At 44.5% G+C, this 23,566-nt stretch overlaps 1 protein-coding gene across 10 annotated transcripts in view; it reads right to left on the reverse strand.

Annotated features, from left to right (window-relative positions):
- The window catches only part of dennd4a (DENN/MADD domain containing 4A), a 195,360-nt gene that overhangs the window by 49,689 nt on the left and 122,105 nt on the right, over window positions 1-23,566 (reverse strand). For 5 of the 10 annotated variants that reach the window (XR_005462571.1, XM_038814021.1, XM_038814018.1 and 2 more), the window contains exons 15-21: window positions 20,661-20,796; window positions 20,138-20,344; window positions 17,294-17,422; window positions 7,991-8,138; window positions 6,208-6,339; window positions 5,869-5,985; window positions 1,624-1,767 (exon numbers count right to left, since the gene is read on the reverse strand). Coding sequence is in view for 9 of the 10 variants with exons in the window: in XM_038814021.1 (XP_038669949.1) it covers window positions 1,624-1,767; window positions 5,869-5,985; window positions 6,208-6,339; window positions 7,991-8,138; window positions 17,294-17,422; window positions 20,138-20,344; window positions 20,661-20,796 (1,013 nt within the window). In the remaining variant the exon portion in view is untranslated. The remainder of the gene's footprint in view (window positions 1-1,623; window positions 1,768-5,868; window positions 5,986-6,207; window positions 6,340-7,990; window positions 8,139-17,293; window positions 17,423-20,137; window positions 20,345-20,660; window positions 20,797-23,566) is intronic. The other 5 variants (XM_038814023.1, XM_038814020.1, XM_038814024.1 and 2 more) reach the window with 3 other exon arrangements.

The raw sequence follows: 23,566 nt of genomic DNA on the forward strand, positions 1-23,566 counted from the left end.
CACACTCACTCTCTCACACTCACTCTCTCACACTCTCTCTCTCACACTCACTCTCTCTCTCACACACTCACTCTCTCTCTCACACACTCACTCTCTCTCACACACTCACTCTCTCACACACTCACTCTCTCTCTCACACACTCACTCTCTCTCACACACTCACTCTCTCTCTCACACACTCACTCTCTCTCTCACACTCACTCTCTCTCTCACACACTCACTCTCTCTCACACACTCACTCTCTCTCACACACTCACTCTCTCTCACACACTCACTCTCTCTCTCACACACTCACTCTCTCTCTCACACACTCACTCTCTCTCTCACACACTCACTCTCTCTCTCACACACTCACTCTCTCTCTCACACACTCACTCTCTCTCTCACACACTCACTCTCTCTCTCACACACTCACTCTCTCTCTCACACACCACCAAGGGAATGAATTTCTTCATCTGCACCAATGCATCCACCAGCCTCTTGTGGTCCTGCAGCCTCGCCCTCCCCATCCAGCCGAGCAGCTCCTCCCTCATCCGAGCCGGCCCAGTCCAGCCAGGCCTGGCAGGCAGCCCCCCTCTCTCTCTCTCTCTCTCTCTCTCACTGCCCGCCACCAATACGCTTCTTTCCGGAGCACATTCATGGCCACCAGTGTTTCTGGTCCTCCAATCGCAGACTGCTTCTCTCCCACATCTGCTGATAGGCTCACAAGTGAGAGATTCTGTCAGAATCTTGCACTCCACTTACTGGCATTTTGATAACTGCCTCTGGAAGCCACAATCGGGGAGGGCTTCGTCGGCCTGATCCTGCCCATGGGTTTGTGTTGGACAAGCCTGCTGTAATCTTATCTTGAAGATTGTTACAGTCCTTGACTTACAACTGTATGGTTTATGGTGCCAAATAAGCCAGTGATTTGAACGCTGCCTGAAGATCACTCAAGTATTCAGGAACAATTTGAATATTTTAATCAAACTAATTAAAGCGTCTCTAGATCTCTTATTTTCCATTTGACTGCCCTCTGCCAAGGACTGGGTCTAGGAAACCAAATCCATTTTATATATGCCAGTTGCTCAGTTATTTACGGATACAGATGGGGTAGACTTGACATTTATTCAATGTCTCTTTTCCACCCTTGCACAGAGGTACTAGTCCATCCATAGCTTTCTCTTGAAACAAAATTTCTGTTCTGTAAGTGTTGTGCCCCTTTCAAACATGAAGAAACGTTTGATATCTCAAACTCTCTCAGAATTTCAGCGAGAAAAGCCTGTGTGGCTGCAGAACAGTTTACAAACAACTTTAACCCTATTATTTCATTTTTTTTAAAGTTTAAAAAAATAAATTTAGAGTACCCATTTATTAATTTTGCCAATTAAGGGGCAATTTAGCGTGGCCAATCCACCTAACCTGCACATCCTTGGGTTGTGGGGGTGAAACCCACGCAGACACGGGGAGAATGTGCAAACTCCTCACGGACAGTGACCCAGAGCCGGGATCAAACCCGGGTCCTCAGTGCCGTGAGGCAGCAGTGCTAACCACTGGACCACCGTGCCGCCCAACCCTATTATTTCAAACATTCAAGTTATGCTCTATACAAATATGTAAAATCCATAAGTGGGGAGGATATACATGAGCTGGAGTCGCTCTCCTTTTTGTCATCTTTATCCACTGCTTGACCCACTGCAGACTGCTCAGATCCAAGGGCCGAAGACAGGTCTCCTCGTCGAACCTCTTCCTTCGATAAGGAATTATATCCAAGATCTGACTGCCCACCTTGAACACAAAATACACATTTTATGGCAATAAAGTATTTCTTTGAAACATACGCTTACTTTTGTGACATTGAACCAAGTTTTGTTTTGAAGTTGGAGCGTATACTTCCTCCTTCTCCCAAGTGTCACATTTTGCCGACAAGATAGGTTCTCCTTCCGAGGCTAACGTGGGATGTCTGGCTGTTGAATGTTATACGAGGACACGTTTTGCAGCTGAAGATCAGTAAAGTCAGCCACTATTTGTGGGTGAGGAAACCTGAATGTGGGATGGGGTGAGGAGGTTTAGATTCATATCCAGCTGCTATGGTATCTAACGAAGCTGGGTGATAGGGAAGTCCTGGTTGTTACGTCCATATTCTACTCCAAAATTCAGCACCAAGGTGAAATGAAATGCTAAATTGATACAGAACTGCTCTCTGGGCTCGTAGACGTTTTACATTTTTAAAAATCTACAGTAACCAACAATTCTACTTGAGCCCACAGCACCTTCAGATAGAGCAGCACAAAGGGCTAGTGGACTCAGCCATACCTAGATGCACAGGCATTTGTAAATTTGAAATTAAACAAATTATGTTTATTTGCAAAACTTAACTAGTGTAGTTGTAATGTTAAATGGTGGCTAATTGGGCAAATGCCCAAGTCAGCAATCTTTGTGAGTGAGTGTGGGCAGCACGGTAACACAGTGGTTAGCACTGTTGCTTCACAGCGTCAGGGACCCGGGTTCAATTCCCGGCTTGGGTCACTGTCTGTGTGGAGTCTGCACGTTCTCCCCGTGTCTGGTTGGGTTTCCTCCGGGTGCTCCGGTTTCCTCCCACAAGTCCCGAAAGATGTGCTGTTAGGTAAATTGGACATTCTGAATTCTCCCTCTGTGTACCCGAACAGGCGCCGGAATGTGGCGACTGGGAGCTTTTCACAGTAACTTCATTGCAGTGTTAATGTCAGCCTACTTGTGATACTAATAAAGATTATTATTATTGTTACAACTACAAATTGATTGTGCATTGGCTCTGATTAGCTTGGTGTCAAGCAAAATGTCCACATATCTCTGCTCCTTCACACAAATAAATAATTCTTACAGCAAAATAAAATCCCATGGCAACACACAAAATGACAGTAATTTCTAATATTCACCTGCCTCATTTCTCTCTGCTGCACCGTTTCTTGATCAAGGAATTAACTTTGTCCCAAAGCATATTTCATTTTATTTCTTAAATTAGCCACTAGGAGGCGCACTATGCCATCATTGGAGTGCCACCTTCTCTCTCGTCCTCGCTGTGTGGTAATGGCTGGGTTCTGCCCCCAGATCTCACCCTGCAAATAGCAGCTGAATATACTGTTCTTCAGCTGCATGTCACCTATCCAAATACTCCATTCATCTGAAGAACCTCAGATCTACATCTGACCCCCTATTTATTCCCCCCAAAAGGTCTTTTTTACAATTCACTAATGGGACTTGGCGTCGCTGGCTAGCCCAGCATTTATTGCCCATCCTTAACTGCCTTAAAAGGTGGTGGTGAGTTGCCTTCTTGACCCGCTGCTGTCCATGTGGTGTAGGTACAGTGCTTTTCCGGGAGGATTTCCAGGATTTTGACGCAGCGACAATGAAGGAATGGCGATATATTCCCAAGTCACCTCTGTCCTTGTCCTTCTAGATGGTCGAGATTACTAGTTTGGAACGTTGTGTGGAAGGAGCCTTGGTGAGTTGCTGCAGTGCATCTTGCAAATGGCAGTGAATATTTCAGGTGCCAGGCAAGTGGGCTGCTTTGCCCGGCTGGTGTCGGGCTTTTTGAATGTTGTGGGCGTGTCATCCAAGTGGAGAGTATTCACACTCCTGACTTGTGCCTTGTAAGTGGTGGACAGGCTTTGAAGAGGCAGGAGGTTGACTTACTGGCCACAGGATTCCTAGCCTCTGACCTGCTCTTGTAGCCACAGTATTTATATGGCTGGTCCAGTTCAGCTTCTGGTCAATAGTAACCCCCATGATGTTGTTAGTTGGGCATTTAGTGATGGTAATGCCATTGAATATCAAAGGGAGATGGTTGTTGGAGATGATCATTGCCTGGCACTTCTGTGGGGCGAATGGTACTTATCAGCCTAAGCCTGAATATTGTCCAAGTCAAAGAACAAAAAAAAGTACAGCACAGGAACAGGCCCTTCAGCCCTCCAAGCCTGTGCTGACCATGCTGCCCGTCTAAACTAAAATCTTCTACACTTCCGGGATCTGTATCCCTCTATTCCCATCCTGTTCATGTATTTGTCAAGATAGAATTACATAGAATTTACAGTGCAGAAGGAGGCCATTTGGCCCATCGAGTCTGCACGGGCTCCTGGAAAGAGCATCCTACCCAAGGTCAACACCTCCACCCTATCCCCATTACCCAGTAACCCCACCCAACACTAAGGGCAATTTATCATGGCCAATCCACCTAACCTGCACATCTTTGGACTGTAGGAGGAAACCGGAGTACCCGGAGGAAACCCACACACACACGGGGAGGATGTGCAGACTCTGCACATACAGTGACCCAAGCCGGAATCGAACCTGGGACCCTGGAGCTGTGAAGCGATTGTGCTATCCACAATGCTACCGTGCTTCCCTCAATGTCCCTTAAATGTCACTATTGTCCCTCTTTCCACCACCTCCTCCGGCAGCGAGTTCCAGGCACCCACTACCCTCAGTGTAAAAAACGTGCCTTGTACATCTCCTCTAAACCTTGCCCCTCGCACCTTAAACCTATGCCCCCGAATAATTGACCCCTCTACCCTGGGGAAAAGTCTCTGACTATCCACTCTGTCTATGCCCCTCATAATTTCTACATGTGGACACTGACTGCTTCAATATAATAAATGAAAATAATTTCAGTACTCCAAAGGGACAGTCTGACTTCAACACCAATGAAGAATGACTTTAATCAGTAGATGATCAGTAACCAGCTCAGAATTAATGGATGGCACATACCCAAAATACACACAGATGTCTAACCAAGCATTGAAAATTAGGTCTGAAAGGAACCTACAATGCACAGGTTAAACAAATCAACTTTCAGGCTCATGTTGGCCAGAGGCTTTAACAAGCAGATGAAAGGCCATTACTGGCCAACAAGAACTTTGCAGAGAATGTTTTTAAATGCAGAGGATATTAACTAACTTGGATTAGTTTGAATATTTGCTCAAGGATTCCATGGAGTGCCCATTAGTGGTGAGTCACGGACAAACAAAGCAAGATTCAAAATGCATTCTGAATGTTTGCTCAGAAATTTGTTCCAACCTATTTTGCACTTTTTGCAGTGATTATCATCCAAAGCAAATAATCTTGCAAGTGATTTCTGATGCTTGAGGCAAAGGAGAGGGAGGCAAATGGATCCAAAAATGCCACTATGCTATTTTCTGTTTCTTGTAACCGTCTATCATTTGGAAGATGTTTAAACAGTAGAATCTACAACACACCATTTGTACAAATTGTACTGTTTGAGGCTGAACTTTAGCAATACAAATTAATTTAACACCAGTAAATTAATCAGTTAACAACTGATTGCAATGAGGAAATTAAAAGGGAAGGTGGGCTCAGAAATGGTCTCACACAAATATAAAGTGCTGATTCACACACCGACTTACTGCACTGAAGAGTTTACGGCTGTGACTCGCAATGGATAAATCTGTAATCTGGGTGAAGCACTAAGTGGATGGTACACTCGCTTCGACATAATGTGAAGTGGAAGGAGGAAAAACAAATAGGAAAACCACTCTGGGCAGCTTGCCTGCGTCCGGTGGTGATGGAGGTGACCTAATCGGATCCTGGGAGCGTGGTGGCTCCTCAAGATGGGAACGTCCTTTCCAGAAATGTTCAATCCACTAAATGAAGAAAACGGTGTCCTGGACTATTGGGTAGCAGCCTCTTACTGGATTGTTACCGTGGGCCATTTTAAATATACTCCAGCAGCTTAGAATGGGAAAACAAACATGCAATTTTCTTATTATTGAGGAAAACAATGGTGAGAATAACAAGGAATTAATAAGAAAACTAAAAGCTACGAGGAACTCAGTTAGAACAGAAACAGAAAGGAAAGGCCGAGAAAGCACACAGTGGGCAGTAGACAATTACCTGAAAACATACGCTCAGTCTTCATTTCTGAGCAAATCCAGGGAGAGAGAGATGGAACTCTTTCAGACAAGGACTCCTGGCAGCCATATCCACAACTCAAGCTACAGCCAAGTCTAGCTGCATGTACAAGGGTAGGAAGGTGGGGGGTAAAAGTAAAGCCGGGAGGGGAAGAGAACAGGTCATCACGATGAGCAGGAAATCAGAAGCCATGTAAGATGGGCATAAGTAGATGATTACAAACGGGCAGATAGACAAGTAGGGACAGTCAAAAAGCAATGAACAAAATAAAAGATAAAATAACTTTGAATTGACAGATGTTGGTGACACCGTTAAATGTACCTGTGCTAGATCGATCATCAGTGGAATCTACTTTCATCAGCTCAGAGCTGAACTGGGGTTGCTCCACAGTGTTAGTGTCATTAGAGCTATCCATGCTGCCATGGCTGACAGCATCCAAGTCACTGCCATCTGCTTAGAGAACAGAACAGATTAGAGCAAGTTACCAGGAACCACCATTTCCTTCCAGCCAATTCACTCCCCTGGTTGTCTAAAACCACAGTCGCATGGATGACTCGGTAAGTTCCACGAGCTGCAACGATTGCAGTGACCACACGTGTTGCATGATATTCGATGATGGGACAGCATCAAAGCTGAATCAGAGCCCGTCCCACCGGATATGCACCCATGCACAGTCCCAGCAAGGATTGATGCTTTGGTTTTACACAGAACACAGCAGCCGGCAAAATCTGTCCTTTCTGAGCAACAACATTTAGACTTCTTACTGTGACACTGTATTCCTGCCATGGTATCAGAAGAGAATCTGTGTGAAACCCGCAGTCAGGAGGTACAATACCACAGCAGTCTGGGTAGAGTATAACTGTTAAACAGCTCTAAACACTTGTCTGTCACAATATTGAACCATTTAAAAAAATAAATTTTAAATACACAATTCTTTTTTTTCCCAATTAAGGGGCAATTTAGCATGGCCAATCCACCTAGTCTGCACATCTTTTGGGTTGTGGGGGTGAGACCCACGCAAACGCGGGGAGAATGTGCAAACTCCACACGGACAGTGACCCGGGGTCGGGATTCGAACCCGGGTCTTCAGTGCCGTGAGGCAGCAGTGCTAACCACTGTGCCACCGTGCTGTCTCAGAATATTGAACCATGTGGGTCGCTGCTCCACCACTGGGCAGATTGTTAGGAACAGCTAGCATCACCAATATTGTGTTGTATCTCTCTCGCTGACAGCAGCACGAGGGAAGAGTATTCCCCTAAATATAGACTCAACTGTGTTGATTAAAACAAACTAAGGTTATGGGACTCCTGGTCTGCATACATAGATTCTCACACATATTACCTCCGTATTAAAATATTTCCAGTTACAGGAATAGCAATGTAAAAAGCTTAATGAGTACAGAAAACTCCACATCAAAATTAAATTTGTATCAAATTCTACACTGCCTGAAGTACCGCAGACAGGGTAACAGGGTACTCCTTGCAATAGCACAGGCCCCTACGTGGACATGGACCTGCCTGTCCCATCTCAAACTAAGCACCCCATGGGTCACTAACACTTTGCCTTCATCTGGTGCTCCTCATGAAGCACAATGTGCCAGGTTCGATTCATAGTCTTTGCTAAATGAGGTGTTCTCACTGAGTGTGGCAGTGACGCCAGAAGGCTTCCTGCCCACACTAACATATAACCGTACACGCCTACTGCATGCAACATGAAGCTTTTGTAGCGGGAAGCAAAAGTAGTTAAATACAAGATTGAGTTTTACATCTTATTACTACACTGAAAGTGGTAGATTTGCCAGAATTAACAGTAAACTTGTGCAACAATTGAAGTCATATGCCAAGATTATTTGAACTATGTTTTCCTGTACTCTTTATTAGAATTCTATAAACAAACCAAGGTTAAAAAAACTCCTCTCACAAACAAGAGAGGTACAATTAGAATCATTTGGTTTACTAAGCCCTGGAGGGTGACAAATGGAAATATTGCAACCCTCACTAAAGGTACCAACTTTATCAGCTCCAGAAATAAATGTGCCCCTGCATAGATTAGCTGAAGAGGAAATTCTTTCTTAATTCCCCAGTCTGTCCAATGTGAGGCCTACCCGAGAGCCCCGGAGTCTGCGGTGGGTTTGCTGGAGCCTTTTTCAAAGCCCTGCGGAACTGAGCTGTTGCAAGCATCACATTCCTCATCTTCATCCACAGAAAGAAGCCGCCTCTGTTGCTCGATGGCCAAGTACTCTCGAAAACAGCCTGCAGAAAAATCAATGGAGATCCCGCTATTAGCCCGCTGCCAAACCAAAGAAGAATGGTTCCTTCGAGAACACAAAGTCCAATTGTTCAGGGATATGTGCATGTTACTCACTCTCCAGGCTGCAGGTTAACGCCTGTTTTTTTAAAATAAAGGGATTGGTAAAGTCAGTCAGGGATTAGACATCTGGCTCCTGTGTCGACCTCAATTGTCCTCATACAGTCCAAATGGCAGAAATTTGCCATGTAACAAGTAAAACACAATGGACAAATGCACATGACAAGTGACAAAGCACAACAACTTCTATCTCAACTGGAAAACATCCCAAAGTGCTGCATAAAGGCGCAATAAATAAAATGGATACCAAGTCAAATTAGGATGTGGACCAAAAGCTTGGTCGCATAGGTGGGTTTTAAGGAGAACCTTAAATGAGGAAAGGTAGGTGGAGAGGCCGACGGATTTAGTAATCGAAGGTCAGAGTACGGCATTTAGTCTGTCCATGTTGGGGCGTGGTGGCGTTGGGGGATTGCGCATGAAGCCATATTCAGGGGAACAGGGATTGTAGGAGTGAAGATTACATTTATAGGAAGGGTTGACGCCAAATGGAAGATTTAAACACAAGCATGAGAATTTTAAATCTGAAGTATTGGCATCCAGGAGACAGTGAGGTCAAAGAGGAGACATATAGCTTGCAAATTGGACTTGGTGGGGAATAGGATACAATTATGGGTGAGTTGGCAAGGGAGACAATTTGAATCATTAAGCATGGGTTTTAACAACAGGACAGCTAAAGTCAGAGTGGAGTCAAGTGGGCAGCATGATAGCACAGTGGTTATCACTATGCCTTCACAGCGCCAGGGTCCCAGGTTTGATTCTGGCTTGGGTCACTGTCTGTGCGGAGTCTGCACGTTCTCCCCGTGTCCGCGTGGGTTTCCTCCGGGTGCTCCCGTTTCCTCCCACAAGTCCCGAAAGACGTGCTGGTTAGGTGAATTGGACATTCTGAATTCTCCCTCCGTGAACCCGAACAGGCGCCGGAGTGTGGCGACTAGGGGATCTTCACAGTAACTTAATTGCAGTGTTAATGTAAGCCTACTTGTGACACTAATAAAGATTATTATTATTTTTTCCCACCATTCCCAGTCCGTGTCACTCTGTAACTCCACCTTTCCCGGTCTGTATAATCTTTTCCCACCATTCCCAGTCCATATCACTCTGCACGCCATCATTCTGAGTCTCCATCACTCTATACGTCACCATTGTAATTAATCATTGAGTCACTGTGTTTGCAACCTCCATAGCCAAATATGCTTTTGTTGTTTAAACAATTCGCTGTCATTGTACGGCATGAAAAACAATTTCATGAAAACTTCACATTGAATAATTTTTCTGTGCAATGTACAGTTGGACAGTATTTCTTTAGGTAAACTCTCAGCAACTTCCTCCGACCAGTTTTGGTCTGAGGAAAAATCATTGAACTTGCTCGTGATGCATTGTTTCTACCTACTCAAACGGAACTAAATGGGATTGAACTGGTTTGTCATGGAGTCAGACAGTTTGGTCCAGTCTGAGGTGATGCTTAGATGGAGGATGGAATCAATGGCCCAGCACACAGGTTGCAGAAAGGAGTGAAGACACCATAGACTGAAATATGTACCAAGGGCAAAATGAGCAACTGCATCACTGACAAATGCTGATACGAAATGGCTGGGAGGGGGGGGCTTTGCTCCTAAAGGAATGAAAACAAGTCAATACATTTGTTATGGTACTGCACTGTGCCTTTACAGGAATAAACCCCTAAAAATGCTGCCCTTGAAACCAAAACAGAAGTGTACAGTGATTGAGGGGATTGAAGAATTTACCCAGTAAGTGTGTTGTTCACACTATCACTCGATCGTGTGTATGAAAAAGGGAATAAATATATCCGAAAGAGATGGATCGCTGTCCTCTTCTTGCGCTATTACACAGCTAATGACAAACCAGTTCAATCCCATTTAGTTCCGTTTGAGTAGGTAGAAACAATGCATCACGAGCAAGTTCAATGATTTTTCCTCAGACCAAAACTGGTCGGAGGAAGTTGCTGAGAGTTTACCTAAAGAAATACTGTCCAACTGTACATTGCACAGAAAAATTATTCAATGTGAAGTTTTCATGAAATTGTTTTTCATGCCGTACAATGACAGCGAATGGTTTAAACAACAAAAGCATATTTGGCTATGGAGGTTGCAAACACAGTGACTCAATGATTAATTACAATGGTGACGTATAGAGTGATGGAGACTCAGAATGATGGCGTGCAGAGTGATATGGACTGGGAATGGTGGGAAAAGATTATACAGACTGGGAAAGGTGGAGTTACAGAGTGACACGGACTGGGAATGGTGGGAAAAGATTATACAGACCGGGAAAGGTGGAGTTACAGAGTGATACGGACTGGGAATGGTGGGAAAAGATTACAGAAACTGAAAAAGGTGGAGTTAGAGAGTGATACAGACTGGGAAAGGTGGGGTGCAGTCAGTATATATACAGGTATCAGTTCCATGGAAACAAACCCTAGCACGTCAGTGCCATTAGGAGATTAGGGAGAAATGTAGTAAAAAGTAGATGGAGAGAAAGATAATATTTTTGCCATTTTATAATTTAACTTCAGTCATTAGAGCTTGGGAAAGGAGTGGGGTAGTGGGTACAGTTTGGCAATGTACTTGCAAAAAAAACTGATAGGTGCAATGGACCAAATAGTCTCTTTCTGTGCTGTAAATGTCTATGGTTCTATTATTCAACTCACAGGTTAAGAGAGCTCAATGTCACATGATGGATGGCAAGCAGGGTTAGACATTGAAATGTACATGTTGAGGATCCACTAAACAAGGTGGATAAAGGGGAACCGGTAGAAGTAGCAGTATTTGCAATTCCAAAAGGCATTTGATAAGGTGGCATATAAAAGATAACTGCAGAAGAGACAGCTTATGCTGTTGGGGGTGATACGTTGGCAATGCGTTCCAGGTGGTGAGTGCCAGAACGCGTTGCCAGGGGAGTTTGTGGAAGCAGATACATTAACGGCGTTCAAAAGGCATCTTGAAAAATACATGGATAGGATGGGTATAGAGGGATACGGAACAAGGAAGTGCTGAGGGTTTTGGCAAAGGTTGGTATCATGACTGGTACAGGCTTGGAGGGCCGAAGGGCCTGTTCCTGTGCTGTATCGTTCTTTGTTAGTATGGGTAGAGGATTGGTGAACTAACAGGAAACAGAGTCGGGATAAATGGATCATTTTCAGGTTGACAAACAAATATAATCAGTTAAATGCTGCAGGGGTCAGTGCTGGGGCTTCAACTACTCATAATGTGTATTAGTGACTTAGATGAAGAGGCCGACTGTATTGTAGCAAATTTGCTGATGGTGTAAAGATCGGCAGGAAAGCAAGCTGTGAGGACACAAAGAATCTGCAACGGAATAGAGACAGGTTAGGTGGGTGGGTAAAAATCTGGCAGATGGAGTATAATGTGGGAAAATGGGAAGTTGGTCTCTTTGACAGAATAGAAAACAATATTATTTAAATGGAGAGTCTGCAGAATGTTGCAAGTTAGTTTGTAAGTACAGAACATAATTAGGAATGTTCTTTATTGCAAGGGGCATGGAGTATAAAAGTAGGAAATCTTGCAACATTGAAGAGACTGCACCTGGAGTACTGTGTATAGCTTTAGCCTCCTACCCATGGTGGGATATACTTGCATTTCAGAGCAAGTTCACCAGGCTGATTCCTGGCATGACGGGGTTGTCTTATGAGGACAAATAAGTGGGTTGGGCCTCTGCTTATTGGAATTTAGAAGAATGAGAGGTGAACAAACGAATTAGGAACAGGTGGAGTCCACTCGGCCCCTCGAGCCTGTCCTGCCATTCAGTAAGATAATGACTGATCTGATTATAACCACACTCTTGCCTTCCCCGATAACCTTTTACCCTATTGGTAATCAAGAATCTATCTAGCTCTGCCTTAAAAGCATTCAAAGACACTGTCCTTTGAGGAAGAGTTCCAGAGACTCACGACCCTCAAAGAAAAAACATCTCCTCATTTCCCTCTTAAAGGAGTGACCCTTTATTTTTAAACAGTGATGCCCTAGTTCTAGATTCTCCCACAAGAGGAAACATCCTCTCCACATCCATCCTGTTAATACCCCTCAGGATCTTAATGGTTTTGATCAAGTCGCCTCTCACTCTGCTAAACTCCAGTGGATACAAACCCAACCAGTCCAACCTTCCCTCATAAGACAACCCGCCCATTCCTGGTATTAGTTTAGTCAACCTTCTCTGAACTACTTGTAACACATTTACATCTTTGCTTAAATAAGGCGACCAATACAGTACACAATACTCAAGCGTGGTCTCCCCAATGCCCCTGTACAACTGAAGCAAAACTTCTCCCTACCTTTGTCATTAATTCCCCTTACAATAAACAATAACATTCTATTAGCTTTCCCAATTACTTGCTGTACCTGTATACCCGTCTTTTGTGATTCATGCACTAGGACACCCAGATCCCTCTGCAACATCTCACTATTTAGATAATAAGTTTACTTTTTATTCTTCCTGCCAAAATGGACAATTTTACATTTGCCCACATTATATACCATTTGCTAATTTCTTTGTCCACTCACACAACCTACTGAGTTGGATGATCAGCCATGATCGTAATAAATGGCGGAGCAGACTCAAAGGGCCAAAAGGCCGCCTCCTGCTCCTATCATCTATGTATCTATATGTATCTATGTCTTCTTGCAGCCTCCTTAGAAGTTACTTTCCTACCTTTGAGTTGTCAGTAAATTTAGCAACCGTACTTCAGTCCCTTCATCCAACTCAATTATATAGATTGTAAAAAGCTGAGGGTCCAGCACTGATCCCTGTCGCACACCTTTCGTCACATCCTGCCAACCAGAAAAACTCTGTTTCCTGTTAGCTAATCAATCTGCTATCAATGCCAACATGCTACCCCCTACACCAAGATCTTTTATTTTCCACAATAACCTTACATGCGGCACCTTATCAAATGCCTTCTGGAAATCGAAGTACAGCAGATCCACTAGTTTCCCTTTATCCACCACACGGAATCACAGAAGATACAGTGCAGAAGAGGTCCTTCGGCCCATCGAGTCTGCACCAATGCATGAAAAACACCTGACCTACCTACTTAATCCCATTTGACAGCACTTGGTCTATAACCTTGAATGCTATGATGTGCCAAGTGTTCATCCAGGTCAGTTTTAAAGGATGTGAGGCAACCCGCCTCTATAACCCTCTCAAGCAGTGCACTCCAGACTGTCATCACCCTCTGGGTAAAAAGGTTTTCCCTCACATCCCTCCCAAACCTCCTGTCAGTCACCTTGAACTTGTGTCCCCCCGTAATTGACCCTTCAACTAAGGAGATCAGCTGCTCCCTATCCACCCTGTCCATGCCCCTCATAATCTTGTACACCACGATTAAGTCCTCTTTCCGTCTTCTCTTCTCTTCCCAACAAAAACAACCCAAGCTTATCCAACCTCTCTCCTGTAAAAAAAAATAAATTTAGAGTTCCCAATTATTTATTTAAATTTAAGGGGCAATTTAGCAGGGAAAATCCACCTACCCTGCACATCTTTGGGTTGTGGGGGGTAAAACCCATGTAGACACGGGCAGAATGTGCAAACTCCACACGGACAGTGACCCGGGGCCGGGATCGAACCCGGTCCATGATGCCGTGGGAAAGCAGTGCTAACCACTGCATCACCGAGCTGCCCCCCCCTCAACCTCTCTTCATAACTCAAATGTTCCATCACAGGCAACACCCTGGTGAATCTCCTCTGCACCCCCTCCAGCGCAATCACCATCCTTCCTATAATGTGGCGACCAGAACTGCACACAGTGCTCCAGCTGTGGCCTCACCAAAGGTCTATACAACTCCAACATGACCTCCCTGCTTTTTTAATCTATGTCTCAATTAATAAAGGCAAATGGACCATATGCCTTTTTCACCCACCCTATTAACCTGCATATCTGCCATCAGAGATTTATGGACAAACTCGCCAAGATCTCTTTGTTCTTCGGAACGTCCCACTGTCAGGCCATTCATTGAATACTTCCTTGTAAAATTTCTCCTTCCAAAGTGTATCACCTCACAATTTTCAGGGTTAAATTCCATCTGACACTTATCTGCCCATTTGACCATCCCGGAGGCAAATGATATGTTGGCATTCATAGTGAGAGGATTTGAGTATAAGAATAGGGGTGTTTTACTGCAATTGCATGTGAGGCCACATCTGGAATATTGTGGGCAGTTTTGGTGTCCTTACCTGAGGAAGGATGTTCTTGCTATGGAGGGAGGGCAGCGATGGTTTACCAGACTGATTCCGGGGATGGCGGGACTGTCATATGAGGCGAGACTAAATTGGGTCAGGATTATATTCATTGGAGTTTAGAAGATTGAGGGGGAATCACATAGAAACTTATAAAATTCTAACAGGGTTAGACAGGGTAGATTCAGAAAGAATGTTCCTGATGGTGGGGGAGTCCAGAACTAGAGGTCACAATTTGAGGATAAGGGGTAAACCTTTTAGGACTGAGATGAGGAGAAATTTCTTCACCCAGAGAGAGGTGAATCTGTGGAATTTGTTGCCACATAAAGTAGTTGAGGCCAAAATGTGGTGTAATTTCAAGAAGGAATTAGATTTAGCTCTTGGGGCTAAAGGAATCAAGGGATATGGGGGAGAACTACAAGGAAAAAACAACCTCAGTCTAACCTCATAGATAAAAAAAAATCTCCAGCCCGGCAACTTCCTGGTAAATCTCCTCTGCACCCTTTCCAGTGCTATCACATCCCTCCTATAATGTGGATTCCAGAACTGCACACAATACTCTAGCTGTGACCGAACCAACATTTATACAGTTTCAGCATCACCTCCCTGCTCTTATACTCTATGCCTCGGCTAATAAAGGCAAGTAGACCATAAGCCTTCTTAACCATTGTGTGTATATGCTCTGTTAGCTTAAGGGGCCAGTGTATATACACAGCAAGGCACTGCTGATCCTCGGTCCTTCCCAGGGTCCTGCCATTTATCATGTATTCCTTTGCCTTGTTTGATCTGCCCAAATGCATCATCACACACTTATCCAGATTGTATTCCATTTGCCACTGATCAGCCCATCTGACCAGCCCGTCTATATCCTCCTGTAATCAACGGCTTCCTCCTCACTATTTACCACCCCACCAATATTCGTATCATCCGCAAACTTACTGATCAACCCTCCTAAATTCATATCCAAATCATTTATATAACCACAAACAGCAAGGGCCCCAACACTGCCCCCTATGGGACCCCACAGGACACAGGCTTCCAGTCAGAAAAACACCCCTCGACCATCACCCTCTGCTTCCTGCCACTCAGCCAATTGTGGATCCAATTTGCCAAATTTCCTTGGATCCCGTGGGCTCTGATCTTCACCATCAGTCTGCCATGTGAGACTTTATCAAAGGCCTTGCTGAAGTCTGAATAGACTACGTCAAATGCATTGCCCTCATCTATACATTTGGTCACCGCTTCAAAAAATTCCATCATGTTGGTGAGACATGACTTCCCCTGAACAAAACCATGATGACTATTCTTGATTCTTTCCACCCCAATCTTATCCACCTTTCCTCTTTGCTTCCCCCTTCCTCCCCCCCACACCTACAGTTCACCCTCTGATCATAGTTTCCCTGCTGTTTGGCCTTTCACATCTTTTATTCTCTCTGGGGACTGCCATTAGCACTCTTTCCCCTTGGTTTCTGTGGCCATTAGCACCCGGTTTCCCTGGGTTTCTGTGGCTATGACTCATCTTTCATTCTCACTCCACAGTATAAATATTTCCCACTTTCTCTGTCTGTTAGCTTTGACAAAGAGTCATCGGACTCTAAACGTTAGCTCTATTCTCTCCCTACAGATGCTGCCAGATTTTCCAGCATTTTCCCTTTCGTTTCAGATTCCAGCATCCGCAGTAATTTGCTTTTATTCTTGATTAATCGCTGCCTCTCCAAACTCTCTCTCAGAATTGCTTCCAATAGTTAGACTGACTCGCCTATAGTTTCCTGGATTATCCCTCCCTCCCAGAGAGCAGTGGAGGCTGGGTCATTGAAAATATTCAAAGCTGTGTTCCACGGGGGGAGAATTCAGAATGTTCAATTCACCTAACAAGCACGTCTTTTGGGGCTTGTGGGAGGAAACCGGAGCACCCGGAGGAAACCCACGCAGACATAGGGAGAACATGCAGACTCCGCACAGACAGTGACCCAAGCTGGGAATCGAACCTGGGACTGTGGCGCTGTGAAGCAACAGTGCTAACCTTATGGGGGAAACAGGCAGGAAAGTGGAGCTCTGGTCACAATCAGGTCAGCCATGATGGTATTTAATGGTGAAGTAGGTTCAATGGATCCAATGGCCCCCTCCTGCTCCTATTTCCTATCATCTTACTCACCTGCATGGTGGCTGAACATTGGTTTCCTGTGAACAAAACCTGGCAAAATTCCCCGAAAATTCTTCATCCTCTCCACAACAAACGTTGCTGGACAGGTTGTACTTCAATGTGGGGTTTTGCAACTTGCAGACCAATCATACAAGTTTGCCGACTCAACTTGTAAACTGATCCAACACAGGCATCACTCCAAAGTGTCACTCCAAGTCTAAAACCCAGAGACAGCTGGGTTTTCTACATTGCTATAAATCATTAAAGCGAGGATCTTGTACAAGACTGATATGTTAATAAGGCAGCTGCTTTACTAAAGCAGTGAAGCATTTCCAAGCACATTATTGATTTAACATGGCTGGTCAGATTGCTTTGGATCCCTAACATTGCAATCAAAGCGAGGTGCTTGCAGCATTCACACCAGTTTTAACAATCTCACAGTGCAGATATCGAGCCCTTGTCTACAGGGGAAAGAGAACATTCAGAACGATGTCTCCTGCCCCACTCCCCCTCTCCAGTAGGCCCAGTAAACGTGTTTGCAGCTTGTTAATGAACAGCACCGGCCGAGAATGAAAACATCTGCCTTGGAAAAAGCAAGGCAAGGAGAAATGATGGTAAGGGAATAAGAATAAAATAAGTTACAAAAAGAAACAACACAAAAAGTCTCAAGAAAAATGTAGCGGTTCATACCTTATTGTAGTAACCATATGTTATCGCATTGGGATGAACCCCAGCTTTCTTCATTTCAAACAGGACCCTCACAGCGAGCACTGGCTGCCCGTACTGCCCACATAACTGCATCAGAACACGGTAACACACCTAGAATAGAAAACACAGCTTCCATCAGTAAGAAAATCTTCAGAGAAACGCACGGAAGAACATACCTCAAATACATTTATTCCCATAGTTACAAAAGGGCCAGCCACATTGCGCAACAATGTCTGGCCATGGTCTACATCACCTGAATCTTTTGAAAGCTCATTTAGTTACACGAACATCTGACGGACATCACAAATGGAAGGAAACGGCACTGCAGCTTAAAAGCTTTCAAAAGCAAATTCCTGAACTAAGAGAATTGTAGGTAATCTAATATTAAATTGAAGGAATCGGGATTGAGAGCACTGCTCTTGCAACCATGCTCTCTCTCAAATGTATTCAGCATCCTTTATCTCTAACGTGTAATTTATCAATATGTGCTCATGATCTTGCATGGTTTTTATCTCAGGCATTGAAATTTATTAAGGGCATTTGCAACTTCTCAGATAATGACGCAGTCCACGTCCGAATGCAGCAAGACCTGGAGAATATGCAGGCTTCGGCTGACAAGTGACAAATTACATTCACGTCACACAAGTGCCAATGATCATCTCCTACAAGAGAGGATCTAACCATCATCCCTTGACATTCAATGGCATTACCATCGCTGAATCCCCCCACAATCAACATCCTGGCAGTTACCATTGATCAGAAACTGAACTCGACCCAGCCATATTAATACTGTGGCTACCAGGGCAGATCAAAGGCTGGGAATCCTGCAGCAAGTAACTCACTTCTTGACTCCCCAAAAGCTTGCCCACCATCTACAAAGCACAAGTCAAGAGTGTAATGAATACTTTCCATTTGCCTGGATGAGTGCAGCTTCAACAACACTCAAAAAGATCAACGTAATCCAGGACAAAGAAGCCCGCTTGATTGCTTCTCTTTCCCCAAAAATTCAAACCCTCCACCATCGACGAACAGTAGCAGCTGGGTGTACCATCTACAAGATGCACTTGAGTAACTCATCAAGGTTCCTTGGACAGCTGCTTCCAAACCTACAACCTCTACCATCTAGAAGGACAAGAGCAACAGATACCTGGGAACCCCACCACCTGGAGGTTCCCCTCCAAGTCACTGACCATCCTGACTGGGAAATATATCGGCCGTTCCTTCACTGTCGCTGGGGCAACATCCTGGAACTCCCTCCCTAACAGCACAGTGGGTGTATCTACACCTCAGGGACTGCAGCGGTTCAAGAAGACAGCTCACCACCACCTACTGAAGGACAAATAGTAATGGGCAATAAATGGTGGCCTAGCCAGTGACGCCCACATCTTGTAAATGAATTAAAAAACGATGGCAAGAATTTTTTTTAAAAACTTCGTGTGAGTGTCGCTGGCTGGGCCGGCATTTAGTGCCCATCCCTGAGGGCATTTAAGAGTCAACCACGTCGTTGTGGATCTGGAGTCACATGTAGGCCAGACCGGGTAAGGACGGCAGATTTCCTTCCCTAAAGGACATGAGTGACCCAGATGGGTTTTTGCGACAATCGACACCGGTTTCACGATCACCTTTAGACTTGTAATTTTTGGACTTGAGATTTTGATTGAATTGAAATTTCCCCATCTGCCATGGCGGGATTCCCACCCGGGTCACCAGAGCGTGACTCTGGGTCTCTGAATTACTATTCCAGCGATAATACATCGACGCCACTGCCTCCCCCTGAAACTCACACAAACAGGTTTATGGGTTCAAAGTTCAAAGCACCCCTCAATGTGCTGGAGAGCTTATGTCACACATTTGGCAACTTACACCAGGAGACACTTCATCTGATGACAGATTTCAGTTCAATTATAATAAGGGACAACTTTGTTATGGTTTTCCAGGGTGAAAGTCCAGTTAATATCTGGCAGTGAAGCTGACATTAACAGTATTATTGTCTGCCAGTGAGGACACTGCCTTTCGAATCGAAGAGTGTGAATGAAGTGTCAGATACCAACTCACATACTATTCAGGATTCTTAACCACAATGTGCAGCATGTGGGAGACAAAAACCACGAAAGGAGGATGGGTGGGGTGTTAGATGTCCCATATTCATTTAAATCAATTGGCGGGTGGAGGGGGGCATGTGGGGGGAATGCTAATTTAGTCACACTAAAATTCAACTGGGATTACTTTGGCAGAGGGGAAACAGAAACAGGACAAGCATTCTTTCTTAAGTTCATATCAACGGCTGCTGGGGGTGGACATGGAAGTAGAGGCCACAATCAGTAGGGCGGCACGATGGCACAGTGGTTAGCACTGTTGCTTCACGGTGCCAGGGACCCAGGTTCAATTCCGACCTCGGATGATTGTCTGTGTGGAGTTTGCACGTTCTCCCCGTGTCTGCATGGGTTTCCTCCGGGTGCTCCGGTTTCCTCCCACAGTCCAAAGATGTGCAGGTTAGGTGGGTTGGCCATTCTAAATTGCCCGTTAGGGTGGCTTTGCAGGAATAGGGCGGTGGATCGGGCCTAGGTAGGATGGTCCCTCCACAGGGCAGTACAGACTCGATGGGCTGAATGGCCTCCTTCTGCACTGTAGGGATTCAATGATCAGATCAGCCATGATCTTATCAAATGGCAGAGCAGGCTTGAGGGACTCAATGGTCTACTCCTGCTGCTAATTTGTCTGCTTGTAAATGCGTTCTTTCTTATTACTTCTTTCCTCTGCTGCTGATTCATATGGTAATACTGTACTGAAGTCATTGTTTGCCATCATGGTGTGTGCAGCTCCTACCTCATCAGGTGGCTCCAACTTCTTAACCTGCATTTTTCTCAGCACATCATAAGCTGTCCGAAGAGCTCTGACCTTCGAATGGCAAACTTTCACATAAGCAGGAAGGCAAATGAACCAGAGACCATAGCAGTGACGGAGGAGACATTTTGACCACATCTGAGGAATTGATGAATAACGCTTCGCGATTTTTTGAGCTGATTTTATTTCCTGAAATGCAACAGAATATAGTGATGATTGTTTCATAAACTGTGTATGGCAAGTATGCATTCAAGCTGTTCACAATTTTAATGTTGCTACTTTAAGTTGAAATTGGCACTCTTTTTATACATTGATGGCATATCACACATACACATTAGACTTTACCCAATCACACATTTTCAGTCTGACAAGATTATCCAATCATTCACATACTTCCCCTGAACGTATGAGTATTCAATCTGACACAGCACCACCGGTAGAACATAATGATTCACACACACTATATGAAGGTATTTTCAAAATACATGTATCAGTCATGATGTACCTGCTTAGTTCTTCTGCCCATTGGTGCTGGACTGTTGGGGCAACTATTTTTTGAAGTTAACCTGCTCGCTGGATTTTTTAATAAATCCACTGGTCTATCAAATAGCTCTGGCGTTAGCACAGGGAAGCTAGTGTAACTGCAAGAACAGGATCAGGTCAGGATTAATACAATATTATAGTACAGCAAATGTAGTCAACAATGTATATATGATAAAGTAAAGCACATTATGCAATATAAAACAGTTTTCACTGAATACATAGCTAACCTACGATTAAAATTAGAGATAAGAAGAGAAATAGCAAATAATAGAAATGTAGATGAGAAAGAGAAATGCTGAAAACGCACAAGAGATTTCACACCATCTGCAAGAGAAAAGACAGGTTAAAATTTCAGGAGAAACCAAATGAGAAAATGCTGGGAAATCTCAGCAGGTCTGGCAGCATCTGTAGGGAGAGAAAAGAGCGAACGTTTCAGGTCCAAATGATCCTTTGTCAAAGCTGCTTGAGCTCTGACAAAGGGTCATTTGGACCTGAAACGTTCGCTCTTTTCTCTCTCTACAGATGCTGCCAGACCTGCTGAGATTTTCCAGCATTTTCTCATTTGGTTTCAAATTCTAGCATCCGCAGTAATTTGCTTTTATTTCAGGAGGAATACGTCTTGGGAAATGGAAATAAAAAACACTGGCAGCATTTTGCAGGTCAGGCAGCGAAAGTGGAGAGAAGAGAGAAGTTGATGCTCTGTCCAAAGCTCAATGGGCACAAAGGTCATAGATCATAGAATCTACCATGCAAGAGGCCATTCAGCCCATCGAGTCTGCACTGGCCCTTGGAAAGAGCACCTTACTTAAGCCCACATCTCCACCCTATCCCTGTCATCCAGTAACCCAACCTGACCTTTTTTTTGGACACTCAGGGCAATTTAGCACCCGGAGGAAACCCACGCAGACATGGGGAGAATGCGCACACAGTGACCCAAGCCGGGAAGCGAACCTTGCTCCCTGGAGCTGTGAAGCAACAGTGCTAACCACTGTGCTACCCTGCCATGCAGTGAAAGCACCACCTCCTCCGTCCCGTCAAGATGCTGCCCAACCTGTGTTTATAATATTTTCTGTTTTCTTTCAGATTTCCAGAAACTGTTTGTTCTTTAGTTTCTGGGAAAGGATCTTTCATCTTTTAGATGCTCACATACATTCTGTGGTATTTCCAATATCAAGTTTTCTATCCTCAGCCAAAGCAACTGTAAGGACTGGTGTTGTACCTAAATGCGCGCAGTATACGGAACAAGGTAAATGAGCTTGTTGCACACATTGAAATTGGCTGGTACGATGTTGTGGGCCTCACAGAGACGTGGCTGCAAGGGGATCAGGGCTGGGATCTAAATATACAGGGATATGTGTCCTATCGAAAGGACAGGCAGATGGGCAAAGGGGGCGGGGTTGCATTGTTAGTAAGGAATGAAGTTAAATCAATAGCAAGGAGCAATATAGGATCAGAAGGCATAGAATCTCTGTGGGTAGAGTTGAGGAATCGTAAAGGTAAAAAGACCCTAATGGGGGTTATGTACAGACCCCCTGGCAGTAGTCAGGATGTGGGGCAGAAAATAAATCAGGAGATAGAAAAGGCATGTAAAAAAGGCAACATTAAATAATCATGGGGGACTTCAATATGCAGTGGACTGGGAAAATCAGGTTGGTAGTGGATTCCAAGGAAAGGAATATGTGGAATGTCTCAGAGATAGTTTTTTGGAGCAGCTTGTGACAGAGCCGACTAGGGAACAGGCAATTCTGGATTTGGTGATGTGTAATGAGGCAGACTTGACTTGGGAACTTAAGATGAAGGAACCCTTAGGGAGTAGTGACCACAATATGATAGAATTTACCCTGCAGTTTGAGAGGGAGAAGCTGCAATCAGATGTAACAGTATTACAATTAAATAAGGGTAACTACAAAGACATGAGGGAGGAGCTGGCCAGAGTTGATTGGAAAAGGAGCCTTGCAGGGAAGACAGTGGAACAGCAATGGCAGGAGTTTTGGGGATTATTAGGGAGGCACAACTGAAATTCATCCCAAGGAGGAAACATGCTAAGGGGAGGACAAGGCATCCATGGCTGACGAGGGAACACAAAGTGGCGAGGATTAGTGGGAAGCCAGAGGATTGGGAAGCACTTAAAAGCGAGCAGAGGACGACTAAAAAAGCAATAAGGGGGAGAAGATGAAGTGTGAGTGCAAGCTAGCTAGTAATATAAAGGAAGATAGGAAGAGTTTTTTTCAATATATAAAAGGTAAGAGAGAGGCAAAAATAGACATTGGACCACTAGAAAATGTGGCTGGAGAAGTAATAATAGGAAACAAAGAAATGTCAGAGGAACTGAATAGTTACTTTGCATCAGTCTTGACGGTGGAAGACACCAGTGGGATGCCAGAGCTCCAGGAGAACCAGGGGGCAGAGGTGAGTGCAGTGACCATCACTAAGGAGAATGTTCTGGGGAAACTGAAAGGTCTGAAGGTGGATAAATCACCTGAACCGGATGGACTACACCCCGGTGTTCTAAAAGACATAGCTGATAAGATTGTAGAGGCATTGATGGTAATCTTTTAGGAATCACTGGAGGCAGGAAGGGTCCCAGAGGACTGGAAGGTGGCTAATGTAACACCGCTGTTTAAGAAGGGAGGGAGGCAGAAGACAGGAAATTATAGGCCGGTTAGCCTGACTTCGGTCATTGGTAAGATTTTAGAGTCCATTATTAAAGATGAGATCGCAGAGTGCTTGAAAGTGCACGGTAAAATAGGACTGAGTCAGCACGGCTTCGTCAAGGGGAGGTCATATTTCACCAATCTGTTAAGAGTTCTTTGAGGAGGTAACAAGGATGTTAGACAAAGGAGAACCAGTGGACGTGATTTATTTAGA

Source organism: Scyliorhinus canicula, chromosome 12, assembly GCF_902713615.1.
Source record: "Scyliorhinus canicula chromosome 12, sScyCan1.1, whole genome shotgun sequence".
Taxonomy (NCBI): domain Eukaryota; kingdom Metazoa; phylum Chordata; class Chondrichthyes; order Carcharhiniformes; family Scyliorhinidae; genus Scyliorhinus; species Scyliorhinus canicula.